The following is a 26245-nucleotide window of genomic DNA, read 5'->3' as shown; positions in this document are numbered from 1 at the left end:
CTGTGTCCATTTTCTTATTCACGCAATTACAGCTGCATCTTTTTTCTTAAACACGCATTTTTAGCTATGTCCATTTTCTTAAACACGCAATTACAACTGTGTGCATTTTCTTAAACACGCAATTACAGCTGCATCTTTTTTCTTAAACACGCATTTTTAGCTGTGTCCATTTTCTTAAACACGCAATTACAACTGTGTGCATTTTCTTAAACACGCATTTTTAGCTGTGTCCATTTCCTTAAACACGCAATTACAGCTGTGTCCATTTTCTTAAACACGCAATTACAGCTGCATCTTTTTTCTTTAACACGCATTTTTAGCTATGTCCATTTTCTTAAACACGCAATTACAGCTGTATCCTTTTTCTTAAACACGCAATTACAGCTGCATCTTTTTTCTTAAACACGCATTTTTAGCTGTGTCCATTTTCCTAAACACGCAATTACAGCTGTGTCCTTTTTCTTAAACACGCATTTTTAGCTGTGTCCATTTTCTTAAACACGCAATTACAGCTGTGTACAGTGTAAAAGTTTAAATCCAATTGGTAATTACGTGAAAACCTTAAATGAAAGTTTTTGTAGTTTTGCAGGACATTAAGGAACAATAAAAAAAAGGTATTTTGTTCGTTTATTTCCTTGCCCTTGAGTGAGGTTTTTCTGTATACGATTTTTTTTAAAATTTATATTAATATTTCTACCCACAAAAGGTTTGTATTTGCACTATTTCGTTCCTTTGGAAAAAGCTTTTCGCTTTGCATTTCCGTTGACTTTATCTTGACAACTCTGATAAAAGGTTTACCATTCGCTTATTTTTTTTTTACCTAAGGGACAAAACTTATTAAAAAAAGGTTTAAAAATAATTTTTAATCCCTTTAGGATGAGAGGTTTGAGAATGCATTATTTTTGCTTTATTGATAAAAGGGTTTTTATAGCAAACATTTTCGTGACGCAAAAAAGACAATTCCGAGATAAGGTTTTCGTAAGGTTTCTGAGCTAAATGAATACCTAGGTGGTAATACCATTCCGGGTGTGACAACGTCTTCCGCTGTCACTGTGTCTGCCATGTTAAGTTTTTAGACCACTAAATTAATACCTATTGGATCACTAAATTTTCATTGCTAGTGTGAACCCTACACATTAATAATAAAAGTTTAAGAAAGAAAAAGAATAATTACTTTTATTAATGAAATTAATAACAAAAAGTTGAAAACAAATTCTATGAAAAGAAACATCTTCGATGCAAAATGTGCGAGAGTCTACAGAAGGGACAGAGAGAGAAAAACATTCCCACAATCCTTCAAACTTTGATAACTGATTTTCTTTACAGATTCTCCAGGCAAAGATTTCTATGCATCTCAGTGCCATCTGTTGACAATATACGTCTCCACTCAACAGAAAGCATTATTTTTGATTTTAAATAAATGGTGCAGCCATCTATTATTGGAATAATTAAACATAATGCACGCAAACAAATACTCGGTCATTTCTGTTTTGCAACGTTTTTTATTGTTGTTATTATTTGAATGAAAGAGTATGAAATGAAGTTAAAAAATTGGAATAAAAAACAAATGTATTTTTAAGACTGAAACATTTTAAAGTACTGAAACTAAAATTTCTTAAAGAAACTATAATTTTAGATTAAATAAAGCAAAATTTGGTAGAATAAATTTTTTCAATATCCTTATCCTTTTTTTTTGGGGGGGGGGAAGGTGATTTTCTGTTTTTGGAATATTTTTAGTAGTAAAAAATAGGAAACGTTGTGTTGATAAAAAAAAAATTAATATTTATATACCATATTATTTGCATTCATAATTATAGTTATTTGCATTCATTAATGAAATATGTGAGATATTAATATTGTAAACGTAAGGATTTCATTTATAAAGTTTAAAATAAAAATTTTTAAAAATCAACTTGCCTCGTTTTTGTAAGATATTTTAATAAACATTTCAGGAAGAAAAAATAATGAATGAAGTAAAGTCTAGATCTTAATATATAATTCCAAAAGAATTTTCAGAAATGAAACTCTAAAGAGTCAATGATTTTTATGTGAAAATTAAAAATAAAAAAAAAAAAACAATAATTTGACATATAATAACATGTGTGGTTAAGAGCGTGAAGTACTTATACAGTTTATTACTGCTTAAATAATATATTTATTTCATGAAGTATTTTTAACAGTACCGTCTTGACGCGTAGACAGTACCCTGGGGCCTCAACCCAGATAGCAAAATAAGGTTTATTTCCACTCACCAAAAACCTTTTAATGTAAACCTAAAAACGTTTTTAATGCGGTTGACGTGTAGACCTTCTAACCTTAAAGCAAGGTCTGCTCTATTCAACGTTCATTACCCTCATCCAAAGCCTTGGAAAACAATCTTCTAAATAAAAACCTTACATCGAGGTTGACTTAGAGATTTCAAGCGTGAAAAAATCCTTTCATAAAGCTATAGTCTCAAGGTGAAAATAATCTTAAATGTAGGTCATTACAAGGTTTCTTTTCGCAACGTCTTGTAAGCTCAGCTAAAATCCACCTTGTCTTGAAATTTGAATGAACAATGCAATTTTATCTTATCGCTAGGGTGATACCAGCTAAAACGTCGTTATGGACCCAAAGTGAGAATACTTTTTTTAAAAAAAAAGCTTTAAAAAATAATTTATAATCCTTTTGGGATGCAAGATTTGAAGCTGCACTATTTTTGCTTTATTGGAAAAAAGGTTTTTAGTACAAACATTTTCGAGACAATATAAAGAAAATTCCGAAACAAGGTTGTGGTAAGGTTAAATGTTTTCTGGGAAGCACTCAGGGGTCCCTGGAGAATCTTACTTTTAATAAATTGTATTAAAAAAAAGCTAATAATAAACAATTTTGCATTATGTAATTTTTAAAATAAATATATATTCTCATGTAAAAATTGTGCATTTTTTTTTCTATAAATAGTGATAGATTATCATCAGAGCCGGATTATACCTTTCGTAGGCCCTAGGCATAGCCGTTTTTGGGCCCTCCCCTCCTTCCCCCACTCCTCCCCTCTTTTCAAAATATATGCTAAAATTTTCTTGCATTTTTTTTTTTTACATTTTTATTAATATGGATTTTAATTTACGAATTTGTTTATTGAACTTTATCTGCAATACCGACATACTGCCGATATTGCAGTTGATATCGATAATACCATTATGATTAGTTCGATCGATAACTATGTAAACACTTCACGTCAACAATACAACAACAAACCAGCAAAGAAAACAGTGAAATTGATAGTGAGATTAATTACAAGAAATATTTATACAGTAAAGAACCAATTATCTGGGATGCTCGGGACCATCGCTATCCCGGATGTTTGAATTTCCCAGTTTTCTGGATCGACCAAAAAGTGTCATTAATCGATGTTTTATCGAACCCGAATTACAAGGAAATTACACAAAAATTTGTCAGAATCTGAGATTAAACTGAAAGCGCAAAATTTGGTGAAAATTTACTCATCCGATTTAGAGAAAAACTTTGTAGATGAATTTTTACTATTTTCAAATTTATATGAACATAAATCTGCACAAGAAATGTTGAAGGCTCAAATTAAAGATAAACTTGTGAATACTTTTCCTAACGTTCACATTGCATTAAGAATATATTTGTCGATTCTTGGATCAAATGCAGAAGGAGAAAGATCTTTCTCCAGATTAAAATTGATAAAAAATTATTTGTGTTCAACAATGAATCAAGATCGTTTGGCATCTCTCGCACTTATGTCTATTGAATACGACATTTTGTGTAGTTTGGAATTCGACAGCATAATACAAGATTTCGTTGAATCCAAAAATCGCAAAAAAGTAATATATTAGATCATAAGATTCTGCAAAATAATTTATTACCCAAAACTGTTATATTTCTATTTGTATCTTCATAATTTTGTGCAAAATACACTTGTTGTTTTTAAAGCTAAATTATTTTTGTCAACAAATTTTTTTCTCCCAGGTTTTTCGTAGGCCCCTGAATTTCGTAGGCCCTAGGCACGTGCCTAGTGTGCCTATAGGTTAATCCGGCCCTGATTATCATGTATAGTTTATCTTACAACCGAAATCAATCTTTCTACGTTAAAATGAAGTTTTCAGGATACTCAACTCTCTTAAGTCATACTGTCTCTAAAAATGATTGACTACCACTCACTCCGTTTAGTATTTATAATCAGTTAAATAAAGTAATAAAATTGAAAGAGTTCAGAACAATTCTGAGAGAGCAACTTTTAAACGGGTTATGTCTGATGTGCATTGAAAGATGTTTTAATTACTAACTTTAATCATTTGACGAAATAATTTATACCTTTCGAATTTGTTTATTCATGTTTTTTTTAAAATTTAATTATCGTAATTAGCTATTTAGTTTTGAGTTTATTTTTAAGGGAATTTAAAAAAAATATGAAGAGAAGAAAATAAATTATTGTAATTAATTAGGAGTACACAACCCAATTGAATGGGACTGGGATAGTTGATTGGCAGGGCGCTGAACTCACGTTCGTGAGAACGGGGGTTTGAATCCTGTTGGTCAAATGCTCACTCCACGTGTGACTGGTGCACGCTAAATGTGTCGGGACACAAGGTCCTCTATATCGGGGGGGGGAGTTCTTACTGTAGACCATAACAAATTATACCTCTAGGGGTACTGAATTGGAGAGGGATCATTCTCTTGTTCAGGTCGAAATCATGATCTGCCGATGAATGAATGGCTGCATGAGTGGGTTTGCCCTATAAATGGGTGTGGCAGTAGTCAAATTCTTGTCCATAGATGGCACCACTGGAAAACAAGAACAATCATCTTAATAGCCTACTACAACAACCCATTTCATTGAAAAGCTTCACCCCCCTGTGTAGTTGTATAGAGCAAGAACATCCCTTGCCAGTCGTCTGTACCCGAGTCGTTTACTATGGTAACGAGGTATAAATATTTCAAGTAGGGATGCGGGGCAGGTTTTGACTCAGGTCGGCGAACTAAAGCGAATCTTTTTCTACTGTCTATTGTGTTCGCCCTAGAGTGAAAAGAAGCTCCCCTCCCTGAAATGCACCCTTCTTGTTTCCATAGAAGTAGACGGCCTCAGACTTTGTGGCCGGGGAGTTCTTACTGTAGACAAACTATATTTAGACCTGTTGACCGCAATTATGATCATTTTTATGTAAGCATCAGTGTTTCAGATACAATTCCTTTTATCCGTCAATTTAGTCATATATTTGCATAAAATTACATTATTTTAAATATTCAAAACTGATACTTTTCAAAATAAAAAAATGTCCTTTTCATCAAAAAATAGTTTATAGAAAAAAATCTATAAGGATGGGGGAAGAGTGATGGCTTTTATCACTTCATGTAACATAGAAGAACATTTGAAAATAAATTAACTGAAATGTTCTTGAATTAAAGGGGGGGGGGGGGGGAATGTATAAATATTTTATTGAGGTAAGTAGGTGTTTTATTTACGTCGCTCTAGAGCTGCACAATGGGCGACGGTCAGGGAAACATCCCCGCGAGGATGATCCAAATACATGCCATCCCAAATTTGATCATCTGCAGAGAAGATAGCCCACGACCTGAGAGTGAAGTCGAACACTTTACGGTCGAACAGTTTAAGCATACGTACTTTGATCAGCATACGTACGTATGCTGATCAAAGTGGTCACCTACCCTTCTTACTGACCGCAGCCAGTGCTGAAGCCAGCCGCTTATTGACTTCGGTGTTCTATTGGAAAATGTGTCCTTACAAAAAAAAGTGTACTAGGTGATTCAGGAAAATGGACGATATCACATTACGAATTTATTTGTATTCAATAGTTTTTTCGTTTGAAGGAAAGAAAAAAACAGTTTTAATAAGAGGAGTTTGAAAATTATAAACAAATGCCGTATCCATTTTCTTTTTTTATCTGTGTCCATTTTTCAGGAACACGCACTTTCCAGTATAAGAAGCTATTCGATAAGAAATATTTTCCTTACTTTTTAAATCCAATCGGGGACTTAAGGAAGGTTCAAGGCTTCAACGGGACTATGTGAAAACCTTCACAGGGTTCAATATCATTTTTGATAGTAAACCCTGTAATATCATAAGCTTTGAAAATCATTTTTTATTTTTTTTAGGAAGAAATGTTTGAAATTGCAGTATTTTCACTTTCTTGAAGAAAAGGTTTTTTAGGGCTAACATTTTCGTGACAATTAAAAAAAAAAAAAATTCCGACAAGAGGTCGTCGTAAGGATACATACTTTCTGGGCTGTATCGTGCAACCATTTTCTTCTATTTAACAAAGGTTTATAAGCTTAAATTGAGCACACAAGTCTGCAAATGTATGTAATTCCAATAAAACGAGGGAGACTCATACCACTCAAGAGCCAATTTCATTACGTATGATTGACGCATGTCCAATCACCACAGAGGAAACATGAGAACTTTGCTTGGTGTAACACGTTTTCCAGCAAAATAAAAAGAAAAAAAAATCTTACAAATCACGTATAGTTTGTTCACCAGAAGTTGGCACTTGGCGCCACCTCCTCGGAAGCAGAATTCATTTCAGCGCAGGAATATAAAAAGAATCTCCGTGCTTGAAATTGAGACAACACTTGTGTGCCAAACTCAAATATTAACTTCTTTTTCAGTCACTTACTTGCTTTCCTCTGCTATTATACCTTTCGTTTCTCTAGCTAATTTAATATATTTTAAATTTAAAAAATGCTGTTTCCCAGGAAAATGTTTCAAAAAGGACAAACTATTCACTCAAAAGAGAAGAATACAGTAAGAAATGACTCGAAATATCATCAAACTTATGAAAAAATGTTTAAAAAAATGCAAATAAAGTTTTCAAAATAAACATTTTTACCATACGATCGTTAAATAACAACCTTGATCAGGATTGCTCACAACCTTTTCCCAAAAATAGCGAAACAGTGAGAATGCTTCTTCAGTCAATGGAGTCATAAATAAAAATGAATAGAAGGAAGTACTCGGCTAAACTCTACTCTGCATTCGTGTTTATTAATTATTTTTATATTCTGCATTATGTATTAAATATAGAAAATTTTATTATAGTTTGCATTTTTAATTTTTTTTCTAAAAACAATGGGGGTTATTGTATTTATTTTCTTATATCATTAATGAATTATCTTAATTTTCACTAATTTTGTTTTGGCCACGAGGTTTGTTTGAAATGGCACAAGACGTAGCTGATGATGTCTGTGACAGTTGGGAAGATATGATTGAAAATGGGGTAAACACTCTTGTCTACATGCGGAAATGATTTAAACTCATTTCCGCATGTTGGTACCTTGTTCTGCTTGAGTATTTTCTTGTGACTTCTCTCTCTTGGAATTACAATATTAAATCTGCTCCACTCTTTTAATAAACCTCTGTGATAAGTGTTGAACTTATCTTATTATTTATCGTATTAAAGATAAGTGATCGGAACTTAGTATTTCTTATTCGACGCAATTAAAGATCAGATTTAAAAGTAGCCTATTGCCAAAAGGTAATTTTTCTCAACTGCTAATGTCTGATGAATAGTCTACGCAGCGGTATTGGTTTCTTTCTGACGAAGTCTTGATTAGCGATATCAGTTAATTGGTAACATTTTATCAAATAATGCGTGCTTATTAAATATTGTTACACTCACCTTTCGAAAGACGATTATTGCCTACTCTTTCTTTTGCGAAGAATGGCAAAATCTCTTAATGTATTTGGTTTGCCATTATTATTAAGTTACAATTATAGGCCCATAATCAAAGCGATAGGGCGATTTTTCAAGTTTAAATTGAAAAGTATTCCTGATAAAGATATATATGGTTTTTTAATTTTGTACCATTGACAATTTTTTTAGAACTATTTTTATAATAAGTACATAGCTGCTAACTCTACTGGATTGTGCCAGTCTCCTGGTCTATTTCTTAAATTAAAATTCTTCTGAATTTTATGCATTTTAGAAAATTCCTTTAAAATTGAATGAGTTTTCTGAAAAAATACCTATTGAAGTAGAATTTTTGTACAGATTATTGCTTGAATATTTGAATAAGTATTACTAATACATAATGAAGTGAACCACATTTATAGAAATTAATTCATAACTTTTTTTATTTGTTCTAAAATGTTCAGTTTTTCTTTATCCAGAACTCTCTTTTTCAATTAATTAAAAAATTCTTTTAACTATCCTTAAAGAATTGAATGCCTGTTAATATTCGAAATTATTACTAAACATAACATTTCAAGTATGTTTAATGTCAATCATAACTGGAAAATACTACAGTTTTTCTATTTTGATGACTATAAAATTCCCTATGTATAAAATATGTAGTATAATATGCAACAATAATCATGAAATATATGTTTTTAAAATCTACTGGATTTTATCCTTTTCACGTTGGCAGCTGTGGTTATATTTATGCACCTAAGCACATATTAATTTTCCATTTTTAAATTGAAAAATATCCCTGATAAAGATGTTTCATAATTTTTGTTTTAATTTGTACCATTGACAATTTTTTTAGAACTATTTTTAATAGTCTTGTTTTCTGAAGTTAAGATCATAGTAACATGGACATTTCCGTATCATAATAGAGTTGGTAACAAGTATCATATTGAGTTATTACCTTTCTGCAATGTTTTTTTTTAATAGTTTTCGCAGGCTGCTGTCCGTCAGTTGCCAAGACTTGGCAATTATTCTGTCACAGATCAAGATATGGAAATATCCACACGTAACAATTGCTGATCTTTGAGTAATTTATATTTATAAGATGCAGAAATTCATTATATATAAATTTGTTAGGTTCCGTTGTATATGTTACACAAATTGCTTATCTTAATACTGTCTTGTAATATTTGCATGAATTTTAAAGATTATATTGTTTGAAATTTTGTTTTTGATTTATTTGTTTTTGATTTATTTGTTTCTGATGCCAAATCAAAATGAATTGTTTAATCATTACATAAGGAATATATATGTACACATATATATACAATAGGGCAGGGGTGGCGAACCTTTAAAGACCAACGTGCCATTTTTTCTAAAATATTGTTTAATGAGGTCATAGAAGTGCCGTCAAGTAATTTTGACTTCGTGATTATTGGCAAAATAATAATACAAAATAGTATCTCAAGACTTTTTAACTATATTTAACTTATAGTAACTCAAGACTCTTGATTTACTATGAAAAAAAATACATTTTGCAATGTCTCAGTTATATGCGTAATTCAACTTAAAGTAACATCAGTGTGACTTCTGTTATTGCAGATTCGATGGCAAATAACTTATATTAGGTTGTAAGATGCCAGCTTTAGCAGGACTGTTAATTTTTTTTGCTGGTCATTTATTGTTAGCTTGTTATGTATGGTTATAAATTGTTTTTTTTTTTGGCATTGATTGTTAATTCTTTTGTTAATAATTGTTTTTTTTTTTGTTTGTTTTTCATGAATTTTAATTAAATTTTTAATATGCTTCATAGTAAACTTTGTGATCGGTGGCGTGCCCAAAATATTGTATCACGTGCCATTGGTTCGCCTTCCCTGCAATAGGGAAATGATTATTTGGAACGATAGGGCAGTAAAAGAATCTCACAAATCATATCAAGAATATATTAGAAAAATGATTATGATTAATTTTTTTTTCTCTAACTTCTAATTTAAATTGCTGATTTGAAATCTAATAATATCACACAATAGTTTTTCTTAATAAAGTAAGGTAAAGGGTAATAATAAAGTTTTGATTAAGAAAGTTAAAATTAAATAAAAATCCAAGTTGGTGTTAATTTATTTTTTCTCTTGATTTATTCTCACTTTTGCCTGTTCCTGAATTATGCACTTAATTTTTGATAGGTAATATGTAAAGTTGAAATTTCATTTTTACACTTTAGAGATTTCATTCTTGACTTAATAAATTTCAGAGCTTTATTTTATGGCTTGCAATTATTTATGATATGTGTGGATGAATTGTAATAATCTTCTGTTATGTAATAAACTACCGTGTGATCTGTTTTTATCCTAGCAAAATCATATATTACCCCTAAAATTTACCTAAAATTTTTTGAAAAAAGTTCCTAAAATTACCCTAAAATTTTAAAAAGCTTTGCTGCTACCCCTGTATTTCCAAAATGATGGTAAGGTAAACATCTTTCAAAAAAGAAAGAAAAATCTTATGAGGAAAGAAAAAAGCATTTTTTTTAAAATGGTGGGAATGGTATATTTGTTATATGAATGTGATGTATTTGTATTGTGAAATGGTGTATTTGTTACCTTACTGATTATTTGTGTTTAAAAGAAGAACCGTCATTTGAAGACGTAAAAATTGTCATTTGAAAAACATATTTGTTATTTTACAAAACACTTCTTACCTTGTAAACAATGTACCAACTTCAAAATTTAAACGTAAATGATAATTTTTAAAATGAACTTAATCTTCCTGTGTGAAGAATACTCTAACACTAACATATGACGGTGAAGAGAAAACCAAACAAACAGTCATAAATTGGATTGGGAGACCAAATTGGGATTGCCAAAAAAAGCAAATTCTTTATATCTTATAAAATACCGGCAGATTTGAGCTCAAAAATGATATAATTTTATTTCTTTTATTGAAAACAAAATTATCTGTTTGAAAATATCACTTAGTGGAATAAGTTTTAGTAAGCAGCCGTATACTTTCTAACCAGAAGTAGAGAAGGTCAAGATTGTTGTTGTTTACTTTTATATTGAAAACACCATCCATTGCAGGGTGTGTAGCATCTTTAAAAAGTGCTTAAAGGGGCTTATTTTTCATTTATATTTTTTAAAAGCCCTTAAAGGTGCTTTCTTTTTATTCACGATTTCTATAAAGTGCTTAATTTTCTGTCTTTTAAAAAGAGATTTTTACTCTGTTGTGTCCTTTGTCGTCATAAATTGCTAAATGTGCATGATTTGCGATATTTATCGGGAACTAGTTATTTTATCATCAGGGTTTGCGCTCCACAAGGAAAACAGGAAAAAATTGGAAAATACAGGGAATTGGAAAATCACCCTAAATAACTGGGAAAATACAGGGAATTTTGTTTCTTATTTTTGTCTTTTAAAAAATGGTGACCACTCAAAGCGTAATCTATGCTATATTTAATTATATTTCACCTATACTAAACTAACGTTTATTATAGCATTATTTAAGTATGTTCAGCTGTTCCTTTTTTTTTTCTCTAAATTTTTCCAGCAACTAAAGCTAATAAATATAGTTTACCCAATATAGCTCACACAAGAGCATCATAATTATTGTTTCCTTTTAATACATTGTGTGTAATGAGTACAGGGAAAACACATGGAATTTTTTTTTCTCCAGATTTGAGTTGTAACCCTGATCATGATTATATAAAGTTTTTGAATTTTATTGATTTATGTTTATTAATTAAGAACTTTAATAAGTAGAAAAAAATAATTTTATATTGCTGCACAGATCCTAATTGTGAATTTTTTTGGAGACTTAATAAAAATATTTTTTGAGTGTTTAAAAAGTACCGAAAATGTGCTTATTTTTAGTTGAAAAATTGGCTATGCACCCTGCACTGGTTTTGAAGAAACCTAGTTCTACCCGAAGCGATTACTTTTTGAAGAAACTTATCATATCTAAATGTTTAATTACAATTTCCGTACTATTTCATATAATTTTTAAGACATGTCTTTTTTTGTTGCAGATTTTAGACAAAAAGTTAGAAGAACTTCATTTAAAAGCACCAAAAATAAATAAGTAAGACATTATTTAAAATATTTTTGTGTTTCCATTTTATAATTTGACTTTTCATATTGTTTCGTATTTTATAATTTGCACCAAAGTTATACAGTCGAACCTCATTAACACGAAACCGCTTCACCTGAAATATTGCTTTACATTAAACGCATGTTTGTTACCGTGAGTCAGCAATCAATTATTGTTGTATTTTGCATGAAATTTTCTAGCTGATTGTCGCTTTAATTTGAAAGGAAACTGGATTCAGCGCAGATAATAAGCATGTGAATAAAATCTCAATTATTCATTTTGAGGAATGATAATTCTATTTTCTTCCTTTGTTGAAAGTAATGGGCAAATAAATAAAATTGTTAAAATAAGCATTGGATTTCTTTTCAATAAATGTTGCAGTTTAATAAAGTAGTTAAAACTTTTAAGCTTATTTCAATTTGTTTGGCTCATAATAGTATTCTTTCAGGGGTCTGTCCAGGACAGATTTACTACTGTTTAGCCGTACCTTCGCAAAATCAACATAAGAAAAACAGTAGTTTCCCAAAATACTTTTAAAAAAGCAAGTCTAAGATTCTCTCTCTAACCCCCCCCCCCCCCCGCTTTTTAAAAATGTCTTTGTATCCACCTAAAAACGATAAACTTCGGGTTAATTACGCATTTTGATTTGCAATGGAACTTTTCCTGCAGATTACCTTTATGACATAGTAGAAGAATTCACCTCTCACACGATTTGTAAAAAAAGGTGTTAAAAATACCGGGATTCCGAAAAGCCATGGGAGAAAAGGGGCGTCAGCTACTAAATTCCTTAATTGAAATGGAAGTAAAAGCGCTAGTACCATGCAAAACCCGTTCTCATTGCAATCTATGGAAAGAAGAAAAAAAAGCTTTTGCGAGTAAAAATAGCTCTTCTACAAATAGGTAGCACATGTTTGGTCCGTTAGTGCGGTGTGGTAAGCCTAACCCGTCGTGTTGAACTTTTAATAGAATTTTTAATTTTTACAAAGCAGGTACCTCTTAAAAAAACCTAGACAGACCCCTGTCTTCGCATACATTAATATAGTACAAAACATGTATTCAAAATACGGATTAAATTGTTTTCATGATGTATAGGATGAAACAAAACTCGCTTAACATGAAATAAGTATGATAGTCCCCCCTTTGACTTCGCGTTAACGAGGTTCAACTGTAGTCAAAATATCATTTCATTATTCACTATGTTATAAAAGTATTTTGTATGAAGTTACTTATTCGATGTACTATATATTCATTTGTTCTATTTATAATTTTTATTATACTGATTTTCAGTCTTTATAAATACACATCAATCAACCTTGTAATTTCAACTGATTTAGACTGAGGCACTGATTAAAAATAGTTTTAAACATCCAAAAGCAGTCATAAAGAGTATTGGAAATGGTCGTACTTTTCATTATCTTTTTTATAATCAAAAAGTAACTTTATAAGAATTAGAGTGTAATTAAAAAAAACAAACTAGTAGACAATATTGTAGAAACATTAACATTCATATTGCTTATGCAATATGAATGTTACAGGGTTCCCACAGTCCTTAAAAACTACTCAATTTCTATTTTGGAAAATAAGGGCCCTTAAAAGTACTTAATTTTGGTACAAGATTTTTAAAAGTCCTTAGTTTTTCAGCATCACTACAGTTGATAAGAATAGTTTTTCAGTTCTATTTTTTGAAACAAAAAGCCGTGCTTTTATCACCTAGACCATGCATTGAGGGTAAAACATTTTAGAAAGACAAAAAGGAATGTGTGGGGGGAGGCAAGAGAAAGAGAACACATCCTTTCAATAATATATTGGTTCTTTCATTAGTATACTTTATGAGGAGAGGGAAGCATTCTAAAGGAAAAGAATAGTGTGGACAAAGGGAATGCCTAATATTTCATTATTATTAAATGAATTTGCCTAATATTTCAATGTGTAATAAGTAACTGTATATTTATAGAAAGGAGTATCATTTTTTTAAAATTCATGATTGTACTAAAAATTAAAAAGATCTGTAATATACAGGGTTTAAAATATCCCAGCCTACCTAGGTTTTTCATCAAAAACCTGGTGTTTACTGGCTTTTTAATAAAAACCAAGTTTTTTTCAAAAACACTTAAAAATTTTTTTCCTGTGTGCTAAATAAGAAAGCATGGTTTACTTCTAATAAGATAGCTAAATATTTTGTAACTATAAGTTCTTTTGTTGCATTGCAATTATTTTTTTTTTTTTTTTTTTTTTAAGTCTTAGATTGTTACGCTATTATTTTTATTTCTTGTGGATAAGCAGATGGTTATGTAAAAATTTAAATCTCCTCAATTAGAAGAACCTTAGATTTAAATAATCATTTTATTCAGTTAACATTGCAACTTAATATACTGTTTTTAATTTTTATTCAATTTTTGGTTGCTTTAAAATTAGTTCATGTTTTTTGTCAGATTGTTTAGTAGCATTTATGTAAAGTTAATCTCTAATAACAGGTTTTGCTGAAAATAATTTTGTGCAAAATTCATCATGAAAGTAAACATTTGCTGTTTATTAATAATTTCAAAATTGTTAAGTTACATATCGTTTTCAATACGTTTTTCATAAAATATTTCCATATTTTTTTGCAAGGCGTCGCCTGATAAGGTGATATTACAGGATTTTTTTATAATAAAAGAATACCACTTTCAGTTTTAAACTGTTAATTTTCGATAAAAATAAAATGTCCTATCATAATAAGATAATATTATAGAATATAGAAAATAATATTAAGAATAATGGAAGGTGATGAAGATGTATTATTATTAAATATCTGTAAGTGAAGAGAAATTAAATAATTTATCAGTATTTGTCAATTTTCTGGCCCTAGGAATGTGTATATACCTTTGAAAAATCGTTTAAATGCTTTTATTTATATGTTTCACCGAGAACTAATAAAAAACATATTGATTTGAAAATTATAATTCTTCTCAAACATAATAGCTTTTTTATTCCATAAAAATATTGCAATGATTTTAAAATTATATGTTAAGTTAAGCGTAATGAAAAAAAAAGTGGAATGATTAAATGTGCATTAATAATATTAATATGGCCTGATTTTACTTGAATAGGACTTAATTTAACACGACAGAGTCAGGAAAACTTATTTTCATGCACAACTTTTAATTCAACTTGTTTGTATTTTAATTCTTTTAATATATACCCTTATAAATGAAATATATAAGGTATATACACATTCATTCATTAATAGAAAAAGAAAGAATTTTTTGACGTAACTGAATGTTTAGCAAGATAGGCCCACAACTGAATATATGATGCAGGTCTAGTAGCAAAATATAAAAACTTTTAATAATTTTTTCTATGTTTTTGCCAAATTTATTTATTTACTCTTTTTTTTTAATATACATGAAAAAAATTGATAATCTTAATTTCTGCTCTTAACTTTGCAACTCAATTTCAATAAAATCGTTAAAAACGTAATACGGATTAGTTTCATAGATGATATTAACCTTTACCCTAAAAAAATTTTTTAAACAAAAAACGACAAAGGTTTGCAAAAATTGCCTGGTACTTCTTTAGCGATCCCTGTTAATTAATACAATTATATCAATGCTTACATTATAATAAAATTGTTTTTTGTTATTGATTGATTTTTTTTCCTTCAAGAAAGGTAAATAATTGGCCCTGTCACTGGTGGTATATGTATATTCGATGATCAACAATCATGCTATTTTTAAAGTCCTTTACTTGTCAAAAGTCTTTAATTTTTGCAAAAAAAAGGTCCTTTTAAGTGCTTAATTTTTGCTTTGTTAAAAGGGTGATAACCCTGTGTTAAAACTTGACAAGTAAGTGTAGTTCAAAACAAGAGTTTTTAGGACGAGTTCACATTATATCCATAGCTGCCAACTCTACTGGATTTTGTCACTTTCATCTGGTTTACAAGCTTAATTAAAATTCTCATCTTGTTTTTATACATCTTAGAAAGTTCTCTGAAATTGAGAGTTAGTTTCCTAAAAAAATTCCCCATTAACATAGATTATTGCTTGCTTAAATATTTAAATAAGTATTAGTAATACATAATGAAGCAGGCCTCATTTATAGAAATCAATTTAAAACTTCTTTTTGTTCTAAAATGTTCAGTTTATTTTTATTCCGACTCTCTTTTTAAATTAATTAAGAAAATCTTTTAACTGTCTTTGATGAATTAAATGCCTTTTACTATTTTAAATTATGAGTTAACATAATACATAACATTTTAAAAGTATGTTTAATGTCAATCATGACTAGAAAATATTGCAGTGTTGATGACTATAAAAATCCCTAAAATTCCCTGTGTGTAAAATATATAGTACATTATGTAACAATTATTATGAAATTTATAATATTTTGTACAATCTACTCGATTTTTTCCCTATCCATGTTGCATAGCTGCCAACTCTACTGAATTTTGCTACTTTCTGGTCTTCTGGTTTAATAAAAATTCTCCTGGTTTTTGTACATTTTAGGAAATTCTCTAAAATTGAGAGTAAGTTTCCTAAAAAAAAATCCCTATTAAAATAGATTATTGCTTTCTTAAATATTTAAATAAGTATATGTATTACATAATGAAGCAGGCCTCATTTATAGAAACCAATTTAAAACTTCTTTTTTTTTTCTAAAATGTTTAGTTTATTTTTATTCAGAACTTTCTCTTTTTAAATTAATTTAAAAAATGTTTTAACTATATTTGATAAATAAAATGCCTATTAATATTCGAAATTATGAGTAAGCAGAATACATAACATCTCAAGTATGCAGAGCTCATTCTAGCCAGAAAAAAGGTCAGGGTGCAAAAGTTTAAAAAAAGGGCATTATTATTCTAAAAAGGCAATAATTTCACGTTCTACACGGATTCTTTACACGTTCTATTAAAAAACATTGTCAATTAGTAAAAGAATTTTTTTTTTTTACTTAACTGAAAGTAGCAAAGCAATCATTAATTACTTATTTTCATTGATAAATTAACATATATATCGAGTTAATGAGCTAATTAGCTTAGTAATTTATGCATTATTATGCATGCATATATTAATAAAATGATAAATGTATGCTTTTAAGTGTCTGTAGTTATGATTAAATAATTAAAATGATTGATAATAATTATGATTTAATGATAGTGGAAGTAACTGCAAACTTTCAAAGACAAGTGCAACAATGGGTTGTAACGGCTATTTTTCCTTTCCCATATTAAACTATGTATTGACAGAAATGGCAAACTAGAGTTAAAAATAACAGTTCATGAAATCCATTGTAGAGTTTGGGGAAAAAGTAAAGAAGGGTTGAGGAAAGAAAGGGCAAAAAGGGTATGGAGTCTATTACATCAGGGCACTAATTTACTTCAGGGGCAACAGGGTGAATTCTTTTGACTAAAAGGGCAGCAGAGTGCTGCGCCCTGTTTACCCTGCCTAGAATGAGCTCTGAAGTATGTTTAATGTCAATTATAACAAGAAAATATTGTAGTTTTTCTATTTTGAAGACTCTAAAAATCCCTAAAATTCCCTATGTGTAAAATACAGAGTTGAGGTTTTGGACAGGACACCTACCTGGGTTTTACTGTCTTAAAGTGTCTAAAACCTTGAACATAGGTCAAAGGTAAAAATTCTATTTGTGTAACCATTCTACACATAATAATTCCATACAGAATAACTATTTGATACTTTTAATATAATTTGCTTATTAAAGGAAAATATAATGTAACAGGTAGAGATTTATAACTTTTAAAGCTTCAACAATTCAATGAACAACAAAAGTGAATACTTTATCCCTTAAATATGCTTTTAATACTGATAAATTATATTTTTGCATAAGTTTAAAGAATGCAATGTTAAAAATAATAATAAACTTTTTTAATCAAGCAAAAACTTTTCTTCATTTTGTTTTGCGTTCCAAAATTAATATATTTTTTCTTCTCAATATTATTTCAAAATTGTGACATAATTTGAATAAAAGGGTTTTGAACAAAGGGATTTTCTACAGGACTTTTTAAATGGTGAATTAATCCATTCTGTCCTAAACCTTGCCAGCCTTGTTATTTTTATAAATTGTTTTTTTCTTTCTGTTTTTACTTAAGCTATAATTTTTTACTGTTTTCACCTTTCATCTAAGTGCATTTTATGTTGTGTACAAAACTTAATTGTATAAAACTTTTTTTAAAATAGATTATAGTATATGACAGTTAAGTCATTCAATAAAATTTTGGTCATATTTTTGATAAATTTTTGTTCTTATTTATGCAACTATTTTCATTCCTTAGGCTTCTAAAAGCAACTATTTTGTTAATTTTTTTCTGTGGCAACCATGCTATGTGTAAAATATTTATTACATTATGCCAGAATTTTCATGAAATTTATATTTCAGGGTTATTGTACGTAATTCCGAGTTTTTTGCACCACCTTTCCCGGTCTAAAAACAAGAAGCAGGAGAAGCAATTTTTAGACGAATATCGCAGAATTATTTAAAATTCGCAATTCAAAATAGTGCATCGCTATTCCTATTCACCTGATTTAAAAATCTAATATCACGATTTGTATTTGCATCTTTTTAAAACTAATATTGCGATTTGTGTTTTCACTAGTTTAAAATCCAATCCCTGGATTCATTTTCATGTGTGTTTTAAATCCAATATTGTGATTTGTGTTAACGTGTTTGTAACATCAAACATACATTGTCGCATTAATATGTGATTTAAAATTATGCATTGCGATTCATATTCATGTGATCTAATACTTATGCAAAGTGATTCTTATTTGCGTGATTCTAAAATTTATTATTTCAATTTATGTTTTCGCTTTTTTTAAAATCCGATATCGCTATTCATTATTCATGCTATTTTAAAATCCAATATCGCGAATCTTGTAAGAAGTAAGTTTTTTTTTTAATTAATTACTCTAAAGGTGTGATGTACTGCATTAGTAGATAATATAATTATAAGTGTTAGTTCAAAAAGTTGAGTTCAATATTAAACATGTATGCAGGGTATCTGCGGACCTGGAAAGTCATGAATTTTGGTATTGAACAAAATTTGTCATGATTTAAAAAAAAAACTCATGGAAAGTTATGGATTTAGGTCGCTGAAAAATCTAATTCTTAAAATGGAATTTACCTCCCCCCCCAATTTGATGGTGTTCCGAATATCTGAATTAGTAACAAAATCCCCACTCACAGTCATATTTTATTAAAATATAAAATGTTTTTATCGTGTTCTTTCAAAGAATGAACGAAAAACATTATTTCTGGAGCGAATTATCCTGTGATTTCCGAATTTTTGTAATTTATAATTTTTATTCTATCAATTTAAAATTCTAACTGAAGCAAGCCAGTCATTGGCGAATTTTTTTAATTCTGAAATGAGAACAGAAAAATCAGGAGTGTTTCTTCCCTTTCCAATGAACAAGAAAAGTATCTTTAGAATATAATTCTGCAGAAGAAAAGAAAATTTGCTTTTGTATTTTTGTTCAGCTATTTTATTGCTTCAACTCTTTCTTTCCTCTGTTTATTAAATTTAAAATCAGTAAATATGAAGATGCAGAGTATGACAGTTCTGGTTAAACGTATAATTTCAATTTATGTTATTATAAGGCTTTATTAAATGTATTGTTGTGTTATTGTCGGAGAAAATAGTAAATTAGTTAAGTCATGAATTTGAAGATCTAAAATGTAGCTGATACCCTGTGTATAATATATAAATCGATGCAAATTTTTTGCTCATAAAATTTACAGGGATTTTCACTCTTTGCCACAATCACCCCTTGTAAAAATCTACTCTTATTTATTTTTCTATCCATAATAATAATATTGTTCTCAGTTCAGTTTTAGATTCCAATACAAGTGAATACTCTCAGATGAGACTGGAGGAGGAGAATTCCCGAACTCCTTATGTTCCACAAGTGAAGATACTCAAACGTCCAACTAACGATGCTAAATCTTCAAGAGTGGTGGTAGAGAAATCACCCTCAAGGCAACCCCTCAAGACACTCAAGCAGAGGGAGGCAGAATATGCTGAGGCTAGACTCAGGATTTTGGGATCAGCCAGCAGCGAAGAAGAACCTAGGTGAGAATTGCTTCTCAGTGTTTAAATATGCCCCGAATGAAATATATAAATGAATACTTATTTGCCCCGATGAAATGTTCTTTCTCTCATTTTTCTTTTCTTTTAAGAACACCCTATTTTGCATTTACTTATTTGAGTATCTCTTTCTTAAAGTGCCCTTTTCGAGTGATTCGTGATCTTTATTTTAGGAGTTCTGCACGGATTTTATGATTTTTAATTTTTGTAATGATTTACAAAACTTGAAATTGCATTTTTTCGCCTACAAAATGCAAGAATATAGACTATAATGTTAGAATTAAGAAATATTATTTTTAAAATTTTTATTCTATACTTTCTTCTGTATACACAACGTTTCTGTTACTTTAAATTAGTAATTGTTATAATTGAAAATATCTTAACGCAAGATATTAGTGCCAAGGAAGTTTGTCGCAGAAAGCCCAAAAAAATTTTGTCACAGGGAGTAAAGGGTTCGAAGGTTCTTTCTTTTTCCGATATTAACCCTATATGGAAATGTCCAATTCACCCGATATTTTACAGCCGATATCGATCCTATATAGAATTGTCAGATTCTCCTGACATTTTTTAGCTAAGATTAGTTCTATATTGGCTAATATAGGACCCATATGAAGCAAATGTTAAACCCAACTGGGGCCATGGTAAAATTGCTGACTAATGAACTATAGTGGAACTTAAAACAGTAAGGGCACTTTTTCATTAAATAACCAGATATTGGTAAAATCAAGCAATGCAGGAACGAATAAATTAAAAACTGGGATTGAGCGATGTTAAGATTTTGGCATCACGATGTATCGTCACTCTAACATCTTGATATTTTAATTGGTACATGAATGTTTTACATTTAGTACTGCGTAAATTCCTAATGAGTACATGGTGCGTAGCTTTTTTAGAAGGTGCTTTTTTTATGGGGTGTTTTTAAACAGCTTCCCTTTCGAAAATGAGATTTTTTTTCTTCTCTACCATGTCAATTTTCACTGTGTATTATGCAAAAGCGTGGTTTTTACATTGTTCTATTCAACGTTTTCACAATTCAATACTTGGGAGTGTGCATGTGTGTCTACTGAGTTGGGTTCGGTGAGATGAATGCACTTTCATATGCAACTCTGCTGCATTTTGCAAAATATTCTCAATATCAGGCTTCATTTTCCACCCTCTGAAATCGAACTGAAAAATCTCGATCTTTTTATAGTGTGTAATATAATCAAGAAAAGAGGTCTTTGTCAGAAACTAATTATTTTATCACGATTGAGCTGGAACCCTGGTTCCCATTTGGAGGTTCTTCAGGGTGCGTAGCATTTTTTAAAGGTGCTTATTTTCGATTTTTAATAGCTCTTAAAGGTGCTTTTTACAATGGGTGTTTTTAAAAAGTGCTTAATTTCCCCTTTTTTCAGAATGAGCTTTTTCCTTTACCATGATGATTTTCGCTATGAATTATGGAAGAAAAAAAGCAATTCACATTGTTCTATTCAATGTTTTCACAATTAATTCAACCACAATCTATTTTGGCGTATTGTCAGTCCGTAGCGTATGAAAACGCCATTTGTTTAATATGATTCAAAATGTAATGATTTTTGACAATTGTCAAAAACAATGCCAAAAGTTTTTTCTTTCGACGCGACTGTTAAAACAAGATAAAGCCGTCAATGGTCAAAAACTTTCCAACCCTGCCTAATTATGATATTTTTTTAAGTGCTTAAAAATTTTTTTTGACTGCTTGAAAAGTGCTTATTTTTTGATGCATAATTTGGCTATGCATTCTGTTCTTGTTTGACACAACCTTTCCTGCACTGTTATAGCAGCATGGCAGTTGTTAAATTCTAACACGCACAGTACATGCATAACATTGCATGGAACTCACCATTTTCACTAATGAACCATCACACACACGCAGGATTCCTTGCGTAAAGAAATGTTCCATCTACATTCTGTGTTAATCTTATCCATGAATTCTTTGTCGTTAAATCTGTTTGTAATCCCTATATTCATTTTGAATTAACCCGAATTCTAAAGTCAGACGTTTATTTAACATAACACCTACCTTGACGGGCAAATGACTGTATAATACCTTTTGCATCGAAAATGCACTTAGCATCGCATCGTTTTTGCACATTTGATTTCGTTACTTTTTCTAACAGGTTATATTCCATTATTATTTTTCGTATTTTGTTTATTACGAATAATATGTGTCGTATACCTATTTCTATCACGACTGGTCATTTGACCGGGAGAACAAATCACTGCTTTATAAGGTTATCGGATCAGAAATGACAATGTAATGCGTGTTCACCGTATTGCATTCGATGAGTTGCACATTTCTGCAAAGACTAGCGTAGTTAGCTCAATCAGAATGACTGTAAATTCAAATGTCGAGAAAGTACCTAAAAGTTTAGATTGGCATTTTTGTGTGAGAAAAAGTGACAAAAACAAATTGTTTTGGTAAGAAGCTTATATTTTATTTGGATAGCTTTACTTCATTTCTAACTAACTGTTAGTTTTTACTCAGAAAAATTTCAAAACAGCACAAGTTCTTAGACGAAATAATATTAATTATAAGAATTATAATTCTTATAAATTCTTATAATTGCAGAGATAATAATAATTAGAAGAAATATGTTTGTGGAAAATGTACAATGGATGAAAATGTGTTGTACAATAAATTAAAACTTTTTATTCTTTGTGTTTGTGATACATAAAAATTGACAATATACAAATTTGTTTAATTATAATAAAGTTTTTTTTAGTTTATTTCCCTCTTAACATCCATATTACATACATTCAACCATGAAACATGAAGTCCAGTCCATTTGATCGGCTATGGTAGAAATAAGTATTTATTAAGTGTTGGTTTTGTTTAGTTTTAAATCATAAAAATGTGTTTTTCTTTCCAGTAACCCAAATGCCGTGCCAGCATCAATGGATAGGCGGATCGAAGCCGAAATCATAGTAACACGCCTGCCGCGAGGGCCGGACGGAAGTAAAGGATTTCTTCAACCTCGGTAGCATTAGGCTTTTTAGTGGGACTCGTTTTTTTTAAAAAAAAGAAAGTATATAATGTATATGGACACATTAGCTATTGTCGAAATAGCATTTCTCTCTGGAAACTGAATATTTGATAAATTATTTGTGAGAAAAATGAACTTCTTCCCAGTAGAAATTTAGGTTTTTGCTGCGCCCAACTTGTGCTTTCTTTACAGATTAAAATTCACTCATTTTTTAAAAATCAAATTTCTGAAATACAGATTGTCTGTAGTCATCTTTGAATGTCTCTCTTTTTTCTTTTGCAGTGTTTATTGGTTTATATTTTCTTGCTTCTCTGAAATAGATACTTTCAGGGTTAGCCACTCTGTAGGGAGAACCCAGAAAATACAGGGAATCAAAAAATAACTGGGAATTTTGAGTTTTTCCATGCGAACTCGGAGAATACAAGGAAATTTATTTCTTATTTTCATCTTTTAAAAAATGGCGACCACTCTGAGCGCAATGTGTAGGATATTTCAGTTATACTGGAAAATACAGTAGGGAACCGATTATCCGGAACGATCGGGACCATCTCTATTCCGGATAACTGATTTTTCCGGTTTTCTGAATCGCTACAAAAAGCCGTTTTTTTATTGTTAAACACAACTAAAAAAAATTTTTTTTGGGAAATAATCTTAAAAAGAAGAAAAAACGATGGAGCAATACACTAATGATTATTTCCAAAATGATGGTAAGGTAAACATCTTTCAAAAAAGAACGAAAAATCCTAAAATTTTATAAGGAAAAAAAATTTTTTTTTTTATATAATGGTGGGAAAATTTATCGAATTTTGTTCCGGTTATTTGGTTTTCTGATTTCCGGATAACGGGTTCTGTACTGTACTTCATTTATTATAGCATTATTGAAGTATGTTCAGCTGTTCCTTTTTTTCTTTTAAGTTTTTCCAGCAATTATAACTAGTATAGTTAACCCAATGCAGTTCATACAAGAGAACAGTTATTGTGTTATTCCTCTTAATGTATTGTGTATAATGTGTACAGGGAAAACACTGGGATTTTTTATTTTAGTGGCAACCCTAACTTTTTTTTTTGCTGGGTTAGTGCTTGAAAAATAGATGAACTAAACTAATTGAAAAAATCATTGTCATTTTTATGGCACAGCATGTTTTTATCTGGACCTTGCGCCACTAAACCCTACATTCAATCATTGTCATTTTTATAGGGTTAAATGAATGTTATTTGAGTTTTCAGCATATACAGGGTTGCCACTCCACAAAGAGAATGGGGAAAACCTGGAAAATACTGGGCATTTCAAAATCACCTAAAATAACAAGGAAAATGCAGATAATTTTGTTTCTTACTTTTGCCTTTTAAAAAATGGTGACCACACTAAGCATCATCTGTAGGATATTTAACCATGATATTTCAGCTATACTAAATTGTTTCATTTACTATAGCATTATTTAAGTATGTTTAGCTGTTTTTCCTCCAACAATTAAAACTAATAAATATAGTTTGCCTACTGTAGCTCACACAAGAGCACAGTCATTGTTGAGTTTCCTCTTAATATACTGTATATAATATATACAGGGAAAACACAGGGAATTTCCCCCCCCCCCCACAGATTTGAGTGGCCAACCCTGATATGGCTTTTGTGTTACGTTTACATAAACACAATCTGATAAACGTTTGCAATCTGGTTCATTAATTGAAAGAAACAATTTTTTTTTGATTTAAAGGAATGATGAAATTTTGTTTGTAAGAAAAGTGTCCTTTATTTTACAAAGCCTGTATGTGTGCGTTATTTCCGTATATGTATTATGTAAATTTGTGAGAACACAGCTTTACTTTTTGTTTGCAATTAGGAATACACTATCTGAACAAAAGTGTCCGAACACCCTGTGGTTATGGACTTAAAGCATCACGAGGCACCTATTAATAGGATGTCTGTCACCCTTTCGCATGGACAATTTCCACCCATTTTCGATAGAACTTCCATCGCAACTGAAGCTTGCAGCAAGGATGGCTGCCTAATCTGCATTCGTCCCAAAGATGTTCTATGGGGTCGGGGCTCTGAGAAGACCAAGAGTAACACTCCCCCCCCCCCATTATGCTTCCACCACCCTAACTACCGTATGTCCGGGTACTTTGGTCCAGATAGCTTGTACACATATATTTATTTAATGAACGACAGCTCTCCTATTTATTTAATTTCAGCATAAAATAAATGGACTTTTTATTTTATTTTCATGGTCACATACACACCTATAAATATCAGAAGAACTATTTTATTATAATAGGAAGAAAAAAAATCACACTTTACCATCAGAGTCGAAAGGGTGGCTGCATGCTGCTGTAGTAAAGCTTTTTAAGAAGCATCATTTGTAATTATAAAAATATATATATATGTATATTTTCATAAGAATGGTTATTTGTCTTAATTTGTATAACTAACTTTTATTTAATAAAAACAAAAAGTGATAATTTATTTTGTGTGTTGCCTTTGTTTCATTCAGGCTATGGTTGTGAGATGCGTGGCATTGAGTAGACTACTGAATTTTGTCAGTTTTTCTTCTGGTTTTTGTACAACTTGGAAAATTCTTTGAAATTAAATAAGTTTCCTAAAAAAATCCCTAGTGAAATAGAATATTTGTACAGATTATTGCTGAAATATTTAAAAAAGTATTACTAAAACACAGGGGTGTTTGTGCTCCGGGGAAACCCCGGAATTCCGGGGATTCTGAACTTTGATACCTGGAAATTCCGGAAAACATATCAAGAGGACTTAAAAACATGTACTTCAGATGAGTCACCTATAAAAGTCTCTGAGAAACCTTCTACATTAGCAGAAAAGCAAACTGCTTCTCGAGGAAATTTCTTCAACTGTAAATGAGGAAAATATAAGTCAACCTCCCTGCAATTATGAAGTTCACCACAAAAGAAAGACAAGCCCACAAACATCAGAAAATTAAAAAAAGCAGCAGAAATTAGATAATTTTTTTAAAGAATTAATTCAGGTAATTTAAAATATTAACATAAAATGTAGTAGTTTATATGTTTGAAGATTTATGGTTATTAATTTTGCAAAAAAAGTAATTCATTGAACTTTTATAATTAGGTCATTCAATACTTCATAATTGTAATTTTTCATTTCTCCCCCCCTTCTCGAAACTCCAAAATGTCGGTAGTAAGTCCATAAAAGTTTCAGGGGATTTTTTGGGGTCCCCTGAAAACATCATAATAAAGCGAACCACTTTTTTGTTTCTTTCTAAAATGTTTAGTTTATCCAGAACTCTCTTTTTAAATTAATTAAAAAATCTTTTGATGAATATTATTAGATATTTCGTTTTTCTTCTTTCTAATTTGTATCATTGACATTTTTTTAGAACTATTTTTACAATCTTGTTTTCTGAAATTAAAATCATATAACTAAATAGCTGCCAACT

At 30.2% G+C, this 26245-nt stretch overlaps 1 protein-coding gene across 1 annotated transcript; it reads left to right on the top strand.

Moving 5' to 3' along the window:
* The first annotated feature begins 6976 nt into the window (after positions 1-6976).
* LOC107450837 (SUZ RNA-binding domain-containing) lies at positions 6977-25287 on the top strand. Its single transcript, XM_016066747.4, has 4 exons — positions 6977-7241; positions 11674-11726; positions 19558-19803; positions 22710-25287. The coding sequence occupies exons 1-4, from the start codon at positions 7182-7184 to the stop codon at positions 22819-22821; spliced, it is 471 nt and encodes a 156-aa protein (XP_015922233.1). The 5' UTR covers positions 6977-7181; the 3' UTR covers positions 22822-25287.
* The last annotated feature ends 958 nt before the right edge of the window (positions 25288-26245 follow it).

Source organism: Parasteatoda tepidariorum, chromosome 10, assembly GCF_982258835.1.
Source record: "Parasteatoda tepidariorum strain Cologne lab strain chromosome 10, Ptep-v5.0, whole genome shotgun sequence".
NCBI classification, from domain to species: domain Eukaryota; kingdom Metazoa; phylum Arthropoda; class Arachnida; order Araneae; family Theridiidae; genus Parasteatoda; species Parasteatoda tepidariorum.
The sequence above is the reverse complement of the archived record's forward strand: the minus strand, read 5'-3'. Positions and strand labels throughout refer to the sequence as shown.

Excerpts from the sequence above, each read along its gene's own strand:
- LOC107450837 (XM_016066747.4), top strand. The coding sequence starts at position 7,182 with ATGGCACAAGACGTAGCTGATGATGTCTGTGACAGTTGGGAAGATATG. Across the intron at positions 7,242-11,673 it reads AAGATATGATTGAAAATGGG|ATTTTAGACAAAAAGTTAGA; the intron begins GTAAACACTCTT and ends TTTTTGTTGCAG. Across the intron at positions 19,804-22,709 it reads AGCAGCGAAGAAGAACCTAG|TAACCCAAATGCCGTGCCAG; the intron begins GTGAGAATTGCT and ends TTTTCTTTCCAG.